This window comes from Herpailurus yagouaroundi, unplaced genomic scaffold (genome assembly GCF_014898765.1).
Source record: "Herpailurus yagouaroundi ecotype Mexico unplaced genomic scaffold, PumYag 77, whole genome shotgun sequence".
Taxonomy (NCBI): Eukaryota; Metazoa; Chordata; class Mammalia; order Carnivora; family Felidae; genus Herpailurus; species Herpailurus yagouaroundi.
Window position 1 is genome coordinate 24,955,821 of NW_024412388.1, and position 19,710 is coordinate 24,975,530.

General features: G+C 56.7%; 2 protein-coding genes across 2 annotated transcripts; one reads left to right on the top strand and one right to left on the bottom strand.

Moving 5' to 3' along the window:
- The first annotated feature begins 5,390 nt into the window (after nucleotides 1-5,390).
- Nucleotides 5,391-12,859, top strand: HPCA (hippocalcin). The gene is made up of 4 exons (XM_040468305.1): nucleotides 5,391-5,475; nucleotides 7,830-8,228; nucleotides 12,516-12,621; nucleotides 12,743-12,859. Exons 2-4 carry the CDS (start codon nucleotides 7,851-7,853, stop codon nucleotides 12,838-12,840), a joined length of 582 nt encoding a protein of 193 aa, XP_040324239.1. The 5' UTR covers nucleotides 5,391-5,475; nucleotides 7,830-7,850; the 3' UTR covers nucleotides 12,841-12,859.
- A 641-nt stretch (nucleotides 12,860-13,500) lies between these two features.
- TMEM54 (transmembrane protein 54) lies at nucleotides 13,501-19,704 on the bottom strand. The gene is made up of 6 exons (XM_040468296.1): nucleotides 19,623-19,704; nucleotides 16,833-17,026; nucleotides 14,980-15,039; nucleotides 14,648-14,836; nucleotides 14,365-14,499; nucleotides 13,501-13,945 (listed from the first exon to the last, which is right to left on the bottom strand). The coding sequence occupies exons 1-6, from the start codon at nucleotides 19,636-19,638 to the stop codon at nucleotides 13,871-13,873; spliced, it is 669 nt and encodes a 222-aa protein (XP_040324230.1). The 5' UTR covers nucleotides 19,639-19,704; the 3' UTR covers nucleotides 13,501-13,870.
- Nucleotides 19,705-19,710: the final 6 nt, after the last annotated feature.

A 19,710-nucleotide genomic window follows, 5' to 3' on the forward strand; every position in this document is an offset into this window, starting at 1 on the left:
AGAGGAGATGGGCCTTGGGGGAGTTTTCGGAGGAAGGTGGAGGGTAGGAGCTGAAGTGGAAGGCAAGCGTTGGGTGTATTATGAAAAGTCTCCAACACCCACTTACTCTGGTAGTGGTGGGGAAGGTTATTAAACAGGGAGGAAGATTAGATGTGGAGAAACCGAAGGCTGGGGAGCTATAAGAGGACCAGGTGACAATATAGGGCCACCAGAGGAGGGAGTGGGGTGGAGTGGGGGTTGAGTTGGGGGTAGAGGACAGGGCAGGCCTGAGGGGAATGCTTTGGTTGAACTCTGACTTGGGAAGTAAGTGTGGGATGAGGAGAAGAGAGGGGTTCCTGGAGGGGACCCAGGCACAGGGCAGGCTGGGTGGAGGGCCATAAGCTGGATGCTGGCTAGCTTGAGGCTGAGGTGCCTGGGGGCTGGAAATACAGGCTTTACTGAGAAGAAACCAGAGTCAGTGGGGTTGTTTTTGTCAACTTTTCCAAAGCTGGGAAGGGGCCACATCAAGATGTGAACCTGGGTCTGTTTCCCTGCAATGTCTGTAAGTTCACACTGAGGGACCAGCAAAGGTGCAGCCCCTTTCTGCCTCCCTTTGGCTTGTGGATTCTGAGCGTGGCAGAGAGATCAGCTGCTCATGTTTTTTTTTTGTTTTGTTTTGTTTTGTTTTTTCTTAAGAGAAAGAATGCTCACATGAATGGGGAGGGGCAGAGGGAGAGAGAGAATCTTAAGCGGGCTCCAAACCTAGTGCAGAGCCCATTTAGCACAGAACCCACCTCGAGTGGAACCCAACTCAGGGCTTGATCTCACAACTGTGAGATCGTGACCTGAGCTGAGATCAAGAGTCGGATATTTAACTGACTGAACCACCCGGAAGCCCCTCAGCTGCTCTTACCCAGGAGCAAGTGGGGGATGAATGGAATGAATCTTACCCAGGACTTGGTGCTTTCTTGGGGGCACTGTGGCCATCCCACCACCAAGGAGCCCAGTAACCTCAGGGACTCTGCAGGCAAAATCTTTAAGCCCAAACTTCTCAGTAGGGGGACCATCTCCAACCAACCCCTGCCTTCCTGATCCCTCAACACCAGCGAGGCCCTGTTAGCTGGCTGGAGCTGACATTAACAGAGCACTGACTGTACAGGCCCAGTGTCCCGAAATTTACAAGCTTGCTCTTACTTAATCCTCACAAAGACCCTTCCGGGAAGCATTAAAATTATCGTTTCCATTTAAAAAAATTTTTTTTTCAACGTTTATTTATTTTTGGGACAGAGAGAGACAGAGCATGAACGGGGGAGGGGCAGAGAGAGAGGGAGACACAGAATCGGAAACAGGCTCCAGGCTCTGAGCCATCCGCCCAGAGCCTGACGCGGGGCTCGAACTCACGGACCGCGAGATCGTGACCTGGCTGAAGTCGGACGCCCAACCGACTGCGCCACCCAGGCGCCCCATCGTTTCCATTTTATAGATGAAGGAACCGCCTGAACCTTCCAGAGGTGAAGGTTTGCCCCCCTCCACTGTGGGGTTGGGGGGCCGGGTCAGGTTGAGGCTGCTGTGTGACGTGGCCCAGCAGCTCTCTGAGCCCCATCTGTAAAGTGAAGCTTGCTGGAGGGACGCCACCCAACTCTGATTTCAGTTCTGCAGTCCCAGCTCGCAGGACTTTCCCAACACCCCCACCGCCCCCGTTGTGTTCCTCATGGCCCAGCTCCCTTGGGAACAGCCAGGCCCGCCCCCTCCCCCTCCCGGGCTGTGCTCTTGGCAGCTCTGAGGCCCTGGGCTCTGGTCCGGGGGTGGTCCCCGGCGGTGGGAGGGGTGGGCAGAAGCTGGGATCCGTTGGGCTAAGACTGGGGCATCCTCAGAGACCCCCAGACCCCCACCTCTGGGTCCATGGTGCTCCAGGCTGGGGTGGGCAGGGCCCTTTGGAAAGGGGTGGCTTGAGGTTTAATCACTTTATCAATGTTTGTTTGTGTAATTCAGCCCTGAGATGCTTTTCCCTCCATCTGTCCCCACCATCTGCTCCCATCAGGATTTTCCAAACCATTTGGGACCTAAGAGGGGAGGGTGGGGGCTGTGCCTCTGAGGGGGCTGGGGAGGGGCTGCTTCCACCTACCTCACTGAGAGACTTCCAGAGGGGAGCCTGGGCTCCTGAGTCACATGGAATTGGGTTCAAATTTTGGCATTGTTACTTTCTTGCTGTATTACCTCCAGCAGGTGGCCTCACTTCTCTGAGCCTCAGTCTCCACATCTGTGAAATGGCAGTAACATTATTGACTCCTCAGGATTAGTTCAGATCAAAGGAGGTGATGCCTGCAAAGTACTCTGCATACAGTAGGTGCTCAAGAGATCTGCAGTCCCCTCTCCATTCACCCCCCACTTGCTTCTCTCTCTGGCATCCCTCTTTAGTGCTAGAGGAGGGTGGCCACCTCTGGTTTCTGTACCCCAGCCCCACTCCTCAGACCCTGAGGACACTGCCTCCTGTGGGACTTGCCCTTTCTTCTATCCCCCATGGGTCCTACTCACTGCTCAGTTCTCTCAATGACCCCGCTCAACATCTACCCTAAGCTGTGCCTCTCTCTCCCTCCTGGATGCCTCAGTTTGGGGTGGGAGGGGGATGAGTATCATCAGCAAGGACACCCCCCCCCCCTTACCCTCACAACAAGTCTTCATAGAGCCCTTCAAATCTGCAGGGTTCCAGGGCCACTGAGGCCTCCTGTCTACTATGCTCATGCCCAGAATTTCAGGCCTGAGGAGACTGTGGGGCAGCAAATGAGGCCTGCCTGGTCAGGGGTTTCGACAGGGGATGTCAAGGCACCCAGGTCACTTGTTTAGACTCTCTGTTCCAAAAGGGGAAAAGACTTGCTCCAGATTATCCAGAAGTGAGGGACCCAGGTAGGTCTCCTGACAGCTGCCCCTCTGGCCCGCTTTTCTGGGCTATATCTCAGGGCACTAACTCTTGGGCCTTGGTGTACAATATGGGGAGCCCCAAGCCTTCCTCTTTGGCTCTGGGGGACCTCCCATTGCTTCTTAGGCCCCCAGTAGGGGAGAGGTGGCTGATTGGAAGCAGTACAGAGCCTACCAGGGTTCACACTCTGCCCCCAGATCTACCCCACTCATTCCAGGTACAGGGAAAGTCAAAAGAAGGTGAGGCTTCCAGGAAGAGGAGAAGGCATGGTCCTGCCATCAGAAGCCCCATCTACTGGGGAGACAGAATTCAGACTGGGGGCCCTGAGGGCAGGGCATCAGAGTTACCCTCATAGGGAAGAAAAACAGCGGGAATAGAAGAAGGCTCCTGAGGGGCTAAGCCAAGAAGTCAGTCTGTAGGAGGTCAAGCTGGCATGGGGTAGTGGGAAGAAGCAGAGAGAGTGACTGAGCAGCACCCTGTGAGGATAAACTGCGACCCCCCACCCCAAGGATGGAGAGGAGGATCCAGACCCAGCTGGGAAGATTCTCTGGCTTCAGGCCGAGAGAGAGGAAGGAGGAGGATGGGGAGGAGAAGCCCGGGCAGTGAATGCTGGGCAGTCCCCTCATCCAGCTCCAAACAGGGCAGGCTCTCCAGGTCTAGTGGGGAAGATGGAGGAAGCTTGTCACTCCAGGGGCCTGGGGTGGGGCCTGAGCAGCAAGTCTCTCCCTGCCCCCAGGTCCTCACACAGGAGGCAGCTGGGAACCACCCACGCATGTCTGGCATCTCTCACGCCTCCACTGGGGGTCCCAACACCAGAGCCAAGGCACACGGAGGAACTGATGTTCTAGAGGGCCCACATGTCCAACCTCCCCCACCCCCTCCACCACCGCCTGGCTCCCCAGCTCCTCCAGTTGGGACCTCCCCATCCTCAAGCAGGAAGGACTAAGACTAGACTTTGACCATCTGAGTGGCCTGGTTGGGGACCTGGAAGTGGAGCTTTGGTCTGAGCCCTGGAGAGCCAGGGGTGTCCCGGCTGCCACCGACTTGGGAGGAGGTGTCCAGTCAGAAGGCAAATGCTGTCGGCTCACCTTCAAAGTAACCAGACTCCTCTCTCTCACCCTGAAATGGCCCCTGGCTTCCACCCTGGCCCCCACTCTTCAAGTCTGTTCTTGACAGAATGCCTGAGTAAGCTTGACCTGAAAGTCAGACCCTCACTCTGCTCAAGGCCCCAACCTAGAGCATCCCATGTCACCTGGAATAAAATCTACAATCCTTGGAATGGTCCTCACAATCTTTGGAATGGTCCTCAGCACTGCCACCATCCCAGCCTCTAAACGCCGATCTCAACTTTTCCCAAAATATGTATCTAATACACCACAGAGTTGACTTGTATATTTTGTCCACTGTTTACTGCCCGCTTCTGTAACCCCACTGCCTAGAAAAATGCTGGGCACAGAAATAGTGCTTGATGAATATTTGTGCGATGAAAGGATGAAGGCATATGGATTCAAGTCCAGGCCTTCCATTCACCAGCTGTGAGACATGGGGAAAATCATTTACCCCTCTGAACTTCAGGTTGCTCATTTGTGAAGAGGGGACGATAAGGCCCACCTCCTAGAGATAAAGGACAAAATTCGAGCCCAGGATGTGTGTGTGTGTGTGTCGGGGGGGGGGGTGTTGCAGAAGCTGGCTGAAGGAGGATGCAACCCCCATCCTGGCAGGAGGAGATGTGCTGGGGGGTCAGCGACTCCGGAGAAGGGCTGTCCTGAGGTAAGGTGCCTACGCACTTCAGAACCCCCGAGACTGGACAGCAGAGGCAGAGCCTGGGGTCGGAAGCGAGTATGGGAGGAGCAGTTTAGATCAATGTTGGGAGGTGAGATTCATTCTGAGAGGGGTGGGGGGGCGGGGGAGGGGGGGGAGATCCGGGGCGGGGGGCAGGAGGGGGGGGCGGGGCTCTCTAAGGCCGAGGGGGGGGAGGGGGCGTGTCTACCCCCCCCCCAAGACCTCCCGGACTGGAGAAATGGGAGCTGCCCCCTCACGAAAGAGCCCCCAGCTCTGTTAGTTCGCGAGTTGAGGCGTGGTGGCAAGGAGGGCGCCTATCGAACCGCCCAGGCTCCGGATTCCGCTCGCTGAGCGACGTGCGGCTTCGCGCCCAGGTAGGGTTGGGGGTGGAGCGGCCGGGGTTGCCCTCGGCTCGGAAAGACGTCTCTGGGCACTGACCCCCCCGGACCCCATTCGGGCTACCTGAGTCGAGATGCTGAGGAGATGGAAACCTCTGTCCTCCTCCCCCGGCGGGCGCTCCCTAGTGAGGGGGCCGGGGAAGTGAGGGCGTCCCCTTCCCTCTCCCGGGCAGGGGCGGGGGCAGAGCCTAGCTCACTGCTTCCCCCCGCCCCGGGGCTGGAGGGGAAGGGGAGGAACAGGGACCCCCCCCCCCAGGGGAGGGGCTCCGGGCCAACGCCGCGGGGCGTCTCCCTGGCAGTCCCTCCCCCCGCCCCCCGCCCGCCCCTCCGGCCGCCTCTGCCGCCGCGCGCCGCAGCAGCGCCGCCTTCCCTGCGCAGTCGGTGTCTCCGCGTCGCTGGGTGAGTGGGGGCCGCTCCGGCCGGGGCTGGGTGATGCGGGGAGGGGGCAGCCCGGAGGGAGGGGGCCCCGTCCAGCCTCTCCAACCCCGCCGCTCTCGCGCCTCCCGGGGAGCCTCCTTCCGAGGGCGCTGGGGAGAAGGGGGCTCCCCAGGGGAAGAGCGCGGCGCTCTCCAGGGTCCTGACCGCCGAGTGGCCAGCGGGGAGGAGTCGCGTTCCGGCCGCCTGCCCCCTCCAGGAGGGGCCCCGCGCCCGGCGCTCTGAAGCGTGGGCTCAGGGCGAGAGCTGGGGAGAGGTTTGGAGAAGGTCCCCAGGGCGAGTTTCTCAGGTCGAGCTGGGGGGCCTCCCACTCGGGGGACTAGGGGTCTTTGCGGAGACAACAGAACCTTCTACCACCCTCGTTTCCGAGTCTTCCGATTTGGAGGGGCAGTTCTGAGGGTGGCAGGGAGGAGGGGGCCACTGGAAGATCTCTCCTGCCCAGCGCATCTCTCTGCCCCCGCCCCGATGACCCAGTTCCTTGGACCTTGAGGAGGGGACTAAGGGACACACTTCTCCGCCCCAGCCCCACGCATTTCCTCAGTCCCCTCCCACACACTTGTTCATTGGGTCCTCAGTCTGGGGCAGAAAAGGCTGCTTTAGAATGGAGGGTCACCAACTTGCAAAAACACGCATGTGACACTGCTGAGGACACACACAAGTCCACTAAATGGCCACTCAGGCATATCCCCTTCATACTGTGATGGGTGCGTACCTAGTCACATGCACATATATTGACTGAAACACACGGGAGTCAAATGCCATGCAGAAACCCGAGACATATGTGCGTACATGAACCCAAGCACTCACACACATGTTCATCCACATGTGCAGAAAGCTATGTGCAAATGCACACACAAGGAACATCCTCACCCTGTCTCACTCACAGCCCGAGGCTGGGGGGAGGGATTCACTTGCATACACCCCTACACTCCTGCCTGGAACTGCCTGGCTGTCTCCTCTCCATTGCCTTCCCCTCAGCCCTCCGCGCCTTAACCTCCTTTACTGAGGGGATCTTTCTGGACTAGGTGAAAGGTAGGTATTGGGGAAAGGTTGGCTGGCCAGGGCTCTCACTGGAAAAGAGGCCCCTGTTATGTCTGAGAAGGGCTGCAGCTCCCTCTCCTGGGACCTGCAAGCACCCCTGGGAAAAGAAAGATGGCAAGGCTGCCTGAGGGTCCCACGTGCAGCTGGCCATGTGAGAGGTGTCAGCATGGGAGTTGGCTTGTGATGGCATTTGTGAGACATGTGGGGTCGTGGGCTGGTGTCTTGATGCACAGGGTATGGGAGCTGTTCGTGAGTGGTGCAGTGTGTCAGTACATGTGAGTTGTGGAGCAGAGGGAATGTGGTGTGGAGGCATGGTGACCCATGGTGGTATGTGAGTGGCCTGGGAGCCAGTGTATGGATTTGGTGAGCTATGTAGCATTAATATGTGTCAGTGTGTATTCATTTGTATGTTCTTGTGCATGAGTCTTGTGGCATCTGGGTACACATAAATCATTTTTATTTGACACTTATGTAGCACATATACGTGTAGGCATCATTCTAAGTGCTTCACATGTATTAACTAATTTAATCCCCACAATAATGAGGTAGGTACTATTACCCTCATTTTACAGATGAGGCAGAGAGAGTATAAGGAACTCATCTAAGGTCACCTAGCTGGCAAGAGGCAGACCTGAGCTTCAAACCCAGGTGGTCTGGCTCTGGAGCCTAGGTTAACATCTATCTTACGCTGGCCTTTGTCAGGCACACATGTGTGGGGGAGAGAACAGGTCAGTGTCTGGGCTGGAGGTGTATTTTGTAATGAGCAGGCATATGCGAGGCAAAGAAGGAGCAGGAGGGAAGAGGGAAGAGGACCAGAAGGCCTTTTTGCACATCCCTGGGCAACTCTGGGAGGCAGCCTTGTCACTCCACGGCTTTGCGACCTGAAACAGGTCACCTCACTTCCTTGAGCCTGCCTTCTCCTCTGTAAAGCGGGGCTAACTCCTGGACTTCACTTTGTGAGTGTGAAATGATATTCACTTGTGAAAGCCCAGTGGCCGGCACTGAGAAGGCTCTCCGGTAAATGTGAGTCCCCTTCCCTTCCTCCGTCTCCTGGTCTGTTCCCTGGGAAATTGTAAGGTCCTGGGAAATGGTGTGGAGCATGTCACGGGCAGGATGCCAGGGTATGGGCTGTTGACTTTGGGCCAGCTGCTCTCTTTCATTGGGTCAAATGAGAGACTGGAGAGCCTGGTGTCTGGGGGGCCTTCCTGGAGTGGCGTCAAGGGGCCAAGAGGGCCTGACCATTTCCTCTCTACCCCTTGACCCCCTCGGGAATCCAGGTGGGACTTGGCTTGGTGGCCATGGGCAAGCAGAACAGCAAGCTGCGGCCAGAGATGCTGCAGGACCTGCGGGAGAACACGGAGTTCTCGGAGTTGGAGCTGCAGGAGTGGTACAAGGGCTTCCTCAAGGACTGCCCCACGGGCATCCTCAACGTGGACGAGTTCAAGAAGATCTACGCCAACTTCTTCCCCTATGGTGACGCCTCCAAATTTGCCGAGCACGTCTTCCGCACCTTTGACACCAACAGCGATGGCACCATTGACTTCCGGGAGTTCATCATCGCGCTGAGCGTGACCTCGCGTGGCCGCCTGGAGCAGAAGCTCATGTGGGCCTTCAGCATGTATGACCTGGATGGCAACGGCTACATCAGCCGCGAGGAGATGCTCGAGATTGTGCAGGTGGGCCCCTGGACCCCTCAAATGCCAGATGCAGGGCCCAGCAGTTGGCACCCCCCATTCCCTTTCATCCTCTTGAGAGCCCTTGTGGGTAGGTAGTGGCGGGTGCTACTCTTGTGACCCATTTAAAAAACTATTAGGAACTGGTTTCCAATTTAAAGAAAAGTTGAGAAAACTCTCATACATCCTTTACCCAGATTCACCAATTAACTTTTGCCATATTTGCTTTATCATTACGGGCATGCGAGCGTGTGTGCAATGCTTCGCTGTTGTTCTGAACATGACCCTCTACCCCTGAATACATCAGGATGTATTTCCTAAGAACAGGAACATACTCTTACATGACCCATAATATAATTATCAAAGTCAGGACATTTAATGTAGAAACTATTTTCTAATGTAGATAAATGCTATTATCTAACTTACAGACCATATTCCAGTTTTGTCAACTGTCTCGAAATGTTCCGTATGGCACTTTTTACCCAGGTTGAGGATCACACATTGCATTTCATTGCTGTGTCTCTTTAGAGTCCTGCAATCTGTAATAATTCCTCAGTCTTTGTCTTTCAAAACTTGACATTTCTTCAGAGTACAGGCCAGTTATGTTTCATTGATCCTCATTTACTCAGGACAAAATGAATGCTCAGGTAAAGACATTGGCCCAAAGCCACACAGCCTGTAAGTGGACTACCTTGGGTCCACCATCCACTTTCCATGAGGACCCAGCCACCTTTCAACTGACTGAGGGCCCATTAAAAACCTAGTACTAAGTGATATGTTGATATCCATGAGCCAGTGCATCCTTACAATAACCCCGTGAGGCTCAGAGAGGTGAAGTGACTTGCTCAAGGTCACACAGCATGTATGTGGTGGAGTCAAGTTCAAGCTGGCCACCACTCAGAGTTGCCCCTAGAAAGGGATCTGGCTTCTAGTTCTGGAGTTGGCTTCAACTCTTAGATTTCCCATTTGTAAAATGGGGGTGGTGATACTGACCTCACAGGGAGATTTAAGGACCTGATATAAATGCTCTTTCTTAGTACAAGTTTAAGTGTAGCGTATATTAGCTCAATCTTCCAGAGTGCCTATCCCCCTGGCCCAGCATTGAAGTCCATCAGGGCTCTGGTTCTAGTCTATCTATCCAGTTCCTAGTTCACTTTTTGCCTGAGCCTGTGTTTCTTCACCCATATAGTGAGGGTGTTAGCTCCCTACAGCACCAGGTTATTGCAGGTATAAAGTGGGACAGGGGCTCTAGCAGGAGAGAAGAGAGTCCTCCATATGATTGTTACTTGGCAAATGTTGGATGCTGTCGGTTGCTATTCTCTCTTCTGCACATTCTCTGCTCTAGCCAGAGTGGCCTTTTCAACATCCTTAGGATATGCCCTGAGTAATCCCACTGCACAGCTTTGCACAAGCTCTTGCTCTTTCCTTTTGCCTCTCTGAATCCTTTCCCTCTGGTTCCTCGGCTCTGCTGCTTCCCCTTCCATTGCATCCAGCCCCTACTGGATTCTTGCTTTGGCTTCTCTCTTGCTAAGCATCGGGGTATGCTCTCTTGAGCTAGACTAGCACGGGCTGCTTGGGGATGCGCTGCCCTCCCTGTGTCTATCGCTAGGGGTAAAGCCTTAATGTTTGTGACCCCCATGGACCAGGCATGAACTCTCTAGCTGACGGACAGTGGGAAGTTCTGGGGGTCCTGGTGGAAGGGCTGGGGCAATCAGGGTGATGGAAAACAGCAACAGCTCAGGGATTGAACATACCAACCAATATGAGAGATGTTCACGTTTTACCACTTCGTGTGGTTGCACTGCTCTATACTGGTGAATCTCAGCCCTGTTGGGGGCGCCAAACCCAAGACATCAGTCATGCCCAGCTTCATTCCTTCGGCCTCCTCAGGACCCCTGCCTGGCTGACCTCTGCTACGTAAGCCCTGATTTCCTTTATGGCAGCCGGGCAGCCCGAGACGGCCGGTGCAGACAGAGCTCTGCAAATCCCAGTGACTGATTAATTACAAGTTGGCTCCAATGAAACAGTAAGTGCACAATTCCAGACAATTAATTAGGAGGCCCAGGAGAGGGCTGTCACCAGGGGAGCAGTCACTCTCTAAGTCACCTGGCCATCCTTCTCAGGACCCAACCCTGTGGACACACCACAAGGGAAAACGCTGCGTCTTGGCCTCTTGGGGCTCCCACTCTGGTGGGAGAGAAGAAGTCTGCACTGACTAGCTAAATGTGGCATCTGGAGTCTAGGGGACTGAAAGGCAGGGAAGGCCTGAGGATGTGGTGGATGAGTAATGATTATATTATGAGCTGCTGTTTGCTGGCCACTTACTCCAGCCAGCTACTATTCTAACTACAACAGTCTGGACAATCCTAATGAGGGAGAAATGAGGAGACAGGTTCACAGAGGTTAAGGACTTGTCCAAGGCTACACATAAGGATTTGTCCAAGGCTTCCACATTAGTGGAACCAGGATGCCACTCCAAGTCCATCTTACTTCAAAACCCCTGCTGGTCATCACTACCCACAAGCATCTATCCCACAACTCTGAAGGAGTGGATTCTAATTCAGTCTCTGCCGTCAATTCCCTTTCCAAGCCTCCATTTCTTATCTGGAAAATGGGGATCACGATACCTGCTTTTCAGGGCCGTTGTGAGGTTAAGAAATAATGCGTGTAAAGTACCTGGCACACGGCAGGAGACTGACAAGTGGTAGCTAGTACTATTATTCCAGGAAGAGGCTGTATATTCTGGGAAACCTGAAAGGCATGGAGGGGTTGGTTGTGGCAGGGTCACTCACCAGGGGAGGCCTGATGATGGAGAGGTCAGCAGGGACCAAACGAGAAGTACCTTGAGTGACCAGGGCTGAATGGTTTGGACTTGGTACAGAGGACAGTGGGAGGCACCAAAGGCTTTTAAGCCGTGGAGTCCCTGCCAGATGCCAGGCACTGTGCTAAGTTCTGAGGATATGGGTACTAGCTAGATATCCATGATCTTTAGCTGTATGCTGGAAACTAGGTGCAATCCTACAAAATTATTTTCAGAGAGGTGTCCCCAAAGGAAGAGCCCAGGAGGCTCTGGGCCAGCATATGGACCTTGACCCAGGCAGGATCAGAGAAGGCCTCCCTAAGAAAGCGCTATGTAAGTGGAGTCCCAAAGAGGAGTGGGAGGCAGCAGAAGGAGCGTGGGGCAGCATCCAGAAGGAGCTGGGTGCACGGTGGGCCTGGAGGGAAGCCTGTGTGTGATGGGAGCGAGGCGGCGGCCCACTGGGCTGGGGACGTGGCGGTGGAGATCTGTGTTTGGAAAGCTTTCAGAAGCAGCGTGGGGGACAGATGCGAGGGAAAGAGGCCGGAAGAGACCAGTACGGAGGCCGGATCTGGATCTGAGGCAAGGGAAGTTTATGGGATGGGAGAAGGGAGGCTTCTTGGCAGAGGTGTCTGTTGCAAAGAGCTGGAACATCGGGGGGGATCCGTCTGGTCCTTGAGTTCTGGGGCGCCAGGACCCAGTCTATCCCACAGGCCAAGCCCTACGTGCTCTGCCTACATTTAGCACAAATATCCTCCTTCGTGTTGCCTCCAGAGATCCTGCACGTGGCAGCTGCAGTTCTGGGCACAACTGAGCGCATGCTGTCCCCGCCTCTGGCAGATGCTCATTTGCGTTTATTTGCATAATGCCCCCGCCCACTCTGGGCCCTGCGGCCTCGAGCCCTACAGCCCTTAGCGCGGCTCTGCGCCCCCTGCCGGCCACATAGGCGCCGCAGCCCAATGTCACCTCCTTCGTCCAGCGCCCCCTGTAGGCGGCCGAGCGCAGGCTGCCCAGGGCCCCGAAGTTTCAGAAAAGCAGCCCTAAGCCGGTACTCATCCTGGAGCCCGCAGCGCCCCGCACCAGCTCCTAAGCCCGATGTTCTAGCCCCTTCGCTATCTGGGTCCCGATATCCTCCAACCTCTCTCCTGGCCCACTGCACTCAGCCACCCCCAAATTCTCGGCGCCCACTCAGCTTCCTGCTGCAGGTCCTTTGTACGTGCAGATTGCTCTGCCAGCAATGCCTTTCCCACCTGGCGCTCCAAGGGAACTTGGTCAGGGCCCGCTCCAATAGCCCCCTCTTCTGGGAAGCCTCTCCAGGCACTCCTTCCTAAACTAACCCCCCTTCCCGTTCCCCCACGCCTCCGTGACCATCTCTCCACCTCACCCAAGCGGGGGCAGCAATCTTCTGCGTGTGTGGAGGCCGTTTTGGATGCTGGGGGTGGGGGGCTCGGGCAGGCTCCTCTCACTCCCTGCCTCCCCCTCCCGCCCCTCAGGCCATTTACAAGATGGTTTCGTCCGTGATGAAGATGCCGGAGGACGAGTCGACCCCAGAAAAGAGGACCGAGAAAATCTTCCGCCAAATGGACACAAACAACGACGGTGAGGGGGCAGGGATGGGGCGGGGCGGGTGCCACTCCCCCTTCCTCTCCCGCGGCTCTGCTCGGCCTCCCCTCGCTGCGCGGCCGCCTTCTCCAGCATCACTGCTCCCCTCGCCCCGCAGGCAAGCTGTCCCTGGAGGAGTTCATCCGCGGGGCCAAAAGCGACCCGTCCATCGTGCGTCTGCTGCAGTGCGACCCCAGCAGCGCCTCCCAGTTCTGAACGACAGGACCCAGGTTCCCCCTCCTCCCTGCCTTCACTGGCCCTCTCCCGGCTTCCTTTCCTTGTGTCTATCCAGGCTGGGGGTCAGGCTGGTCGCACCCCCCCCCCCCTTGCCCACACCCCCCGCCCCCAGGGACTGCACTCTGGGGTCTATGGAGAAGGCAACCCTACAGCAAGCAAGCGGTAAGCACCCTCAGTCCAAAAGGCAATATCTCCCTTAGACAATGATTGAGACGCAGGCTCTGGCTGGGTCTGCCCTCCCTTACCCAGAGGGAACTTCAGCCATTCTCCCCCGCCCCCACCCGCACCCCGACTCACACGCAGCCTCGAGCTCCTCCCCCAACCACCGGGCAAGCTCCCCCACCCCCACCCCGCCCTTGTAGCTCTCAGCCTGGGTGGAGGGCGGAATCATGCCCAGGTGAGGAGGCTGTCTTCATTTGGATAGGAGGAAGGATTCCGGAGGTGTGGGGGTTTGAGGAAAAAGCTTCCTTGAGTCGTCCTTTCCTGCAGGAGGGTCTCGACCCTTCCTGCTCCACAGCTCTTGTTGGCCTGGAGGCCACGATGCAAAAGGAACCCCCCCCACCCCACTCAGTTCCAGGCTCCCAGCTGTGGGTCCCATGAACCCCCACCTGCCTTTCAGCACTCGGATGAACACAGACCCACAGATCCCTCTGTATATTTTTCCTCTCTCAGAAAGACACACACACAGGCCCACGGATGGGCAGACACATCCAGAGCCCCAACCACAGCATCCTGTGTGGGAAAGAAGCACAGGGCCCCCGGCCGAGTCCCCTCCCCTGCTGCATGCATCCACGTGGAGCATCTCTGTTCTTTTTAATAACTTCAGAATAAAGTCTCATTTCAGTGCAGTGGGCTGGGTAGCTGAGGGAAGGGGTTGAAAGCCCCACCCGGGCCCCTGAGTGACCAGTGAAACCTCTCGGGTCTGTTCCAGGAATCCTGACCTGGTCACAGTGCAGACTTGGTTGCAGGGGGCCCCAGTGGTCACGGGGCCTGGATGGGCCACCAGCTCTCAGAGGGTCAGCGGCTCAGAGCTGGTGCAGCTCAGCAGGTCATGGCCCTCCACGGGCTCTGGGCTCTCCTGCATCTGCAGAGACACAAGAGGCTGCCGGGGAACGGGGTCTGCTCCTATAGGACACCCAGGGGAGGGGATGAGGGGAGGGCTGGGAGGATCTCTGGGGCAGAAGAACCTCACTACCCCCTCCCATGCAAGAGCCAGGCCATACCCTTGGGGTGCCCCCAGATTGAACCCAGATACTCCTCCCTCTCCCTCAAGACTCATCCTGGGCCTAGGGGGAGCCAGGTTTCAGCTGTGTGACTTAGCTGGGACACCTGACATCTCTAAGCCTCCGAGCTTCTCCCTTTTCATCCTGGAGGAAAAACTCTCCCAGTTCTCAAGGCAGGGGCCCCATGCAGAGGGTAGGGGCAGACCAGCCTGGGCTTCCCCGCAAGGGCTCCCAGGAAATATGGGGAGTCGGGGCTGATGGAGGGGGTGGCGGGCCTTACCATGTGGTGGCTGCTTCTCCCCCACCAGGGCCTCAGTTCCAGCAGCTGGTGGGCGAGCTGGGCACAGCGCACAGCAAACACGCTCTCTGCCACGCAGAACACTAGCGAGATGCCCCAGAGGCACAGGCTGGAGCTCTGCGGGGGAGGGCACAAGGGGCAGGATGCAGGGTGGGTCTCCAAGAACCCTTCCCACCTCTGATGAGCCCCTGGGTGTCACCACCCATCCCCCCACTCCTCCAGCCCTGCCCTGCCCCCTCCTGCAATCCCAGGCCTGAGCACTCACGTAAATGCGCGTGGGGTCGAAGGGACAGTCAGGCACCAGTACCAGCAGTCCGGGGCTTCCAAAAGTGCAGGCAGCCAGCAGCGCCCGGCCTTGGGTGGCAAAGGTCACGGCGATGGAGGCCAAGAGGCCCAGGGCACAGGTCAGAGAAAGAAGGGCACAGGCCGTGCTCGAACTAAACACCGTCCAGCGCTGGATGGGGGAGGCCACCGGTCAACGGATGTCAGGCTTGGTCCCATGGGGTCAGCCTCACTCCCTCCGGGCAAGCTAGGCCCTTTGGGGTGGCTGCTGCCCCCACCCGACCCCTACAGCCCCTCCCAGGAGGAGCCACATACCAGGGGGATGCTGGGGAGGTAGCGTGACAACACGATGGCTGCAACGCCTGAGGTGATGACCTGTGGGGAAGGAGAGCAGGCAGGTGTCAGGGGCAGCTCCGGGTAAAGATCCCACCGAGGCCAACTCTAGCCCTCCAAGCCCCCGGCCCCTCATCTCCGCTCAGCTTTGGCCTCACTACCTCCATCTGCACAGAGGCACTGCCTCCTCACGGTCCAGCCCCGAAAAGATGTTTCTAATATCCGGTAACTCCCTGCCTACAACCTTCCGTGACTCCCCACTGCCTATAGGTGTTTAACTCAAACGGGGACCTGTGTAGCCCAGGGCCACAGGGCCATGTCACAGGCTATACATGACATGTCTCTCTGGAGTGGAAGGATTTGGGGATAAACTAAGTAAACTCAACTGGCAAGGAACTAAGCACAAAATTGTTATTTTAACAAGTCAGAACACTTCATGGAGGAGAATTCAATGGGCTGAGCCCATGGGAGGCAGGTGGTCTGATGGCCACCCAGCAATGGCTTTACTTCACTGAACAGCCCCACGTAAGTGCCCCAAGCTCTCTGGGCTAAGCCCCAGTCTGCAGGATGAGCTCACAGAAAGGACACTAGCTTTGGCGTCAGACACGAACGGTTTCAGATCCAGCCTGGCTTCTTTGTATCGACAGGAGGTTGGGTGAATCCTCAGTGTTGGTTTCCCCCTCTGGAAAGCGGGGGTAACAGACGCCCTCTGTTGCCAGATGCAGTTGAGGATTAACGGAGGAACTGAGGGCAAAGCTGAAGGGGTCCAGCCCAGAGCCCATCCCCGGTGGATCTCCTAACCCTGAGCTCACTGCTCTCCCGGAGTTCCTTACAAGGCTGGTGAGAGGAACACTGGGGTCACTGGGGAACCCCAGGGGTCACTCCAGGGGACACCACACATCTGCACAGCCCGGCCCGTCCCACTGACTGAGGCTTCTCCCGCTTGCTGGGGCATGTGATCTCCATTCACCTAAGTCTCGGCGCAAGCGGGCTGTTGGAGCTTCACTTTGTAGAGGAGAGACTAGGCTTAGAGACAGGAAGAAGTCCCTCAGCTGGGAGGTGGCAGAGATGGAACTCAAGGCTTTGATGGATGGATGTTGCCCAAAAGCTGCAGCCACCTCTGCTAACAGGTGGGAAAGAGCTCTGTGACCTTCAGAATGCCAGAGCCCTTCATTCGTGGATTCCTCAAACAGGTACTGACACCTCGTCATAGCCACGGCCACCATTAATTGAGCACCTACCATAGACCGTCCCTAATGCTGAGTTCCTGCCAAATTTGTTTTTGCGGTGTCCCCAGAATAGATCTTAGCCATTCCCACCTCCACACCTTTGCATCTGCCATTCTCTCTGGCTCTGGAATGTCATCCCAGCTTCCTCTCCTACTTGCTGGCCCCAGCGTGCCTCCTATGTGGGCTATGGTAATTGCAGCCTATCTTTGAACTCCTACTCATCCGTCAATATCCAGCTCAGGGGCCTCCAGCTCTGTGAACACTCCTGGACCCTCCCAAGCTCAGCTGATGCTCCTTCCTTTTGTCCAGCACTGCCTTGGTTACTTCCTTGTCATAATAATCCCAGTTCGCAAACGTGAGCACTAACCATGCGCCAGATACCATGACACGCACTTTACGTGGATCTCATTACGTGGATCACTTTACGTGATCTCATTCATACTCACGGGGACCCTGTCAGGTGGACAATGCTACAATCCCCATGTAATAGACAAGGCAGCTGAGGCAGGGAGAGGTTGAGAGACCAGAGGCTCGGGGCTCTCTCCTTGCCCACCCCAAGCCCCCTCCAGCTCCCTCTCGCCAGTCACCCTCCCCGCCTGGCCATACCACGATGGCGGACGTGACAGAGAGGATGTTGACCACGCAGTACTGCAGAGCCACGGCATCGCGTGGGGCAACCACGTAGCGCAGCACAGTGCCGTGCAGAAGAGCGGCTGCAATGAAGCTCACATGGCCCAGCACTACCAGCACCAGCCCTGTCTTCATCAGCACCTTCCGGAAGTCCCCCACACTCAGGCCACCTGTGGGGGACAGCCAGGTCAGGGCCATGGTGTGGCTCAGCCTCTGGCAGAGGAGAAGACTGAGGCCCTGGCAGGATTAGTGGACACTGGGTGCTAAGTCTGTTTCCGGAGGGCTTGGGGTCAGTGACTTGTCTTCTCTGAGCCTCAGTTTCCTCATTTGGAAAAGGGGTTCACAACACCTTCGTGAGAGTCTTTGGGGCTCTAAGGCTGGAAAAGCACACAGGTGGTACTTAATAAAGGGCAGGAGTTCTTATCAGTGCTCAAGGTGACATGTGACAGGGCCACAACTTGAACCCAGGTCTCTAGCTCTAGGTCCATGATCTTTCCACGAAGCTCCCCATTCACTGATTTATTCATTCAGGAGTTTGTTACTCAAATGCTCAGAGTGCCTGCTCTGTGCCAGGCCCTAAGGTACCACGGCGAGTTTGACAGTCACTGTCTAGGCCCCAAAGAGCCCCTAGTGCACTGGGCAGGGATCAGATCCTGCTCGGGATTCAGTTTGGTGTGTAGAGCCTGGCACATAGTAGTCAACTCACAATTGCTGAACTGACTTGGGGCAAGAAACTCAAGCCTCTGAGGACCCATCTCCTCATCTTTAAAATGGGAAGAGGGGTGCCTGGCTGGCTCAGTCCAAAGAGCATATGACTCTTAACCTTGGGGTCGTGAGTTTGAGCCCCACGTTGGGTGTAGAGATTACCTAAATAAATTATTAATTAAAAAAAATAATGAAATGGGAAGAATAACCCTTGTCTCCCAGTGGAGGAGGGTCCCAGGAGGAGACAGATGGGAAGGTAGGTGGGGCATACCCTGGGGGTGCTGGGAGAAGCAAGCTCTTGGTGCAGGGAGACTGGACAGGGACAGGGCAAGTGGGGGAGGCTGGGACCAAAAGAACATCGAGACTCCTCTGCAGATTCTGAGTGGCCAAGTGGCTACGCAGCCCCTGTCTGCACACCTCACGGGGAGGGATCTCTCCTCCTTGGGCAGCTCAGGCTGTTCCATATCTGCTCTTTGGAATGTCCCCTGTGGGTCCTGGCTTGGCCCCAGAGGACACACACTATGCCTCCTGGCCCTGTCAGCCCCCTCATTCCAGCCAGCTCTGGGAAACTGGCCAGGCCTCTAAACTAAGTTCTAAGAAGTCCCTTCCTACACCTCAGTCTCCTCATCTGTGACAGAAAGGGTTGGATCCTATTTCATATATGGGAGCCCTGTAGCTAAAAGAAATGAAAGAAAGAAGGAAAGAGAGCGAGAGCGAGAGTGAGAGAGAGAGAGAGAGAGAGAGAGAAAGAGAGAAAGAAAGAGAAAGGGACAGGGAGGGAGGGAGGAAGGATGGGAGGAAGGACGAGAGAAAGGGAGGGAGGAAGGAAGGAAGGAAAAGAAAGAAAGAGGAAGGTAAGAAAGAGGAAAAAGAAAGACAGAAGAAAGAAAGAAAGAAAGAAAAAGGATGGAAGGAAGGAAGGAAGGAAGGAAGGAAGGAAGGAAGGAAGGAAGACGGAGGGAGGGAGGGAGGGAGGGAGGGAGGGAGGGAGGGAGGAAGGAATCACTAGGGTGGATATTCTTGGGGGCCCTGTGCCAAGAAGCAGTCCCTGGGAGCAGCAGGGTAGGGCCGCTGTCATAGCCCTTCTGTGTGACCTTGTGGTATATAAACTCGGGAGGGGCCAGCGCAGCTGGTCGCTGAGACACTTGGGGCCCTGCAGGACCCTCTGGAGCAGGTCTGGGTCTCAGAGCAGAGTGCAGGTGATGGCTGGATGGGACCTTGGAACTGGGATGGCCTCATGAAGATTAACTGCTAGTCAAACAGGAAGCTTTGTCCCAAGGGCCTGACCCACCTCGCCCCATCCACCCACCTGCCTGGCAGCCCAGACACCACCTGGCTCAGGGTTGGGCTTACGAACAACAACCTCCTAGGACCAAGACTTGGTCAAACTGGAGGGACAGGGCCAGTGTGGGGCTGTGCCTGGAGCCCCGGACAGAGTGTCAGGGCAGTCCTGACCTCTCCTGTCTAAGTGATCATTCTTAAAGCACTTAGCAATGTGGTTGGCACTTCACTCTCAGGAGCCAACTTCGTTCCCACAGCAGTCCTGGGAGGTGGTGCTACCACCCCCATTTTACAGATGAGGAAACTGAGGTTCATGAGGTCTCTTGGCCAGAAAGCGGGGAGTCCCCGGGTCTGTCTGATGCCCAAGAGCAGCATCACTGTGCCCAAGGAGCGAGGGGAGGGGACACACCAGTCCCGCTCTGTCTGGATCCTGTTGGAGGAGTGGAAGGTTGGAGGTGGGAGGCTTTTGCGAGGCTGAGGAGGCGAAAGGGCAGGGAGCCTCTGGCTCAGGGCTCCCCGGGCCCTGGGTCTCCCTCCCTCTGCTCTCCTTCTGGGCCAAGCGCGCGCTGCTCTCTCCAGCGACTCTCCTCCCGCCTGGGGGGTTCCCTCCTCCGCCGGAAAGGAAAGTGGGGAAGGAGGGCGGAGGCGCTACCCCACCTCGAGAGGATACCAGCGGCCCTCCTCCCTCCACCGCATTGCTGGGGAAACTGAGGCCGAGAGCGGAAAGTGACCCTCAGAGAAGGCGGCGGGGGCCTCGCGGGCCGTCCCGCCGCGGCTCACCCAGGCGCAGACACATCTCGGCTCCCGCGCGGGCTCTCCGCGGCCGCTTCAGCGGGGCTCCGGGTGCCGCGGCCGGCCGCGGGGCCCC

Excerpts from the sequence above, each read along its gene's own strand:
- HPCA (XM_040468305.1), top strand. The coding sequence starts at position 7,851 with ATGGGCAAGCAGAACAGCAAGCTGCGGCCAGAGATGCTGCAGGACCTG. Across the intron at positions 8,229-12,515 it reads AGATGCTCGAGATTGTGCAG|GCCATTTACAAGATGGTTTC; the intron begins GTGGGCCCCTGG and ends CCCGCCCCTCAG. Across the intron at positions 12,622-12,742 it reads AATGGACACAAACAACGACG|GCAAGCTGTCCCTGGAGGAG; the intron begins GTGAGGGGGCAG and ends CTCGCCCCGCAG.
- TMEM54 (XM_040468296.1), bottom strand. Across the intron at positions 15,040-16,832 it reads CTGTCACGTCCGCCATCGTG|GTCATCACCTCAGGCGTTGC; the intron begins GTATGGCCAGGC and ends CCTTCCCCACAG. Across the intron at positions 13,946-14,364 it reads GGAGAAGCAGCCACCACATG|ATGCAGGAGAGCCCAGAGCC; the intron begins GTAAGGCCCGCC and ends GTGTCTCTGCAG.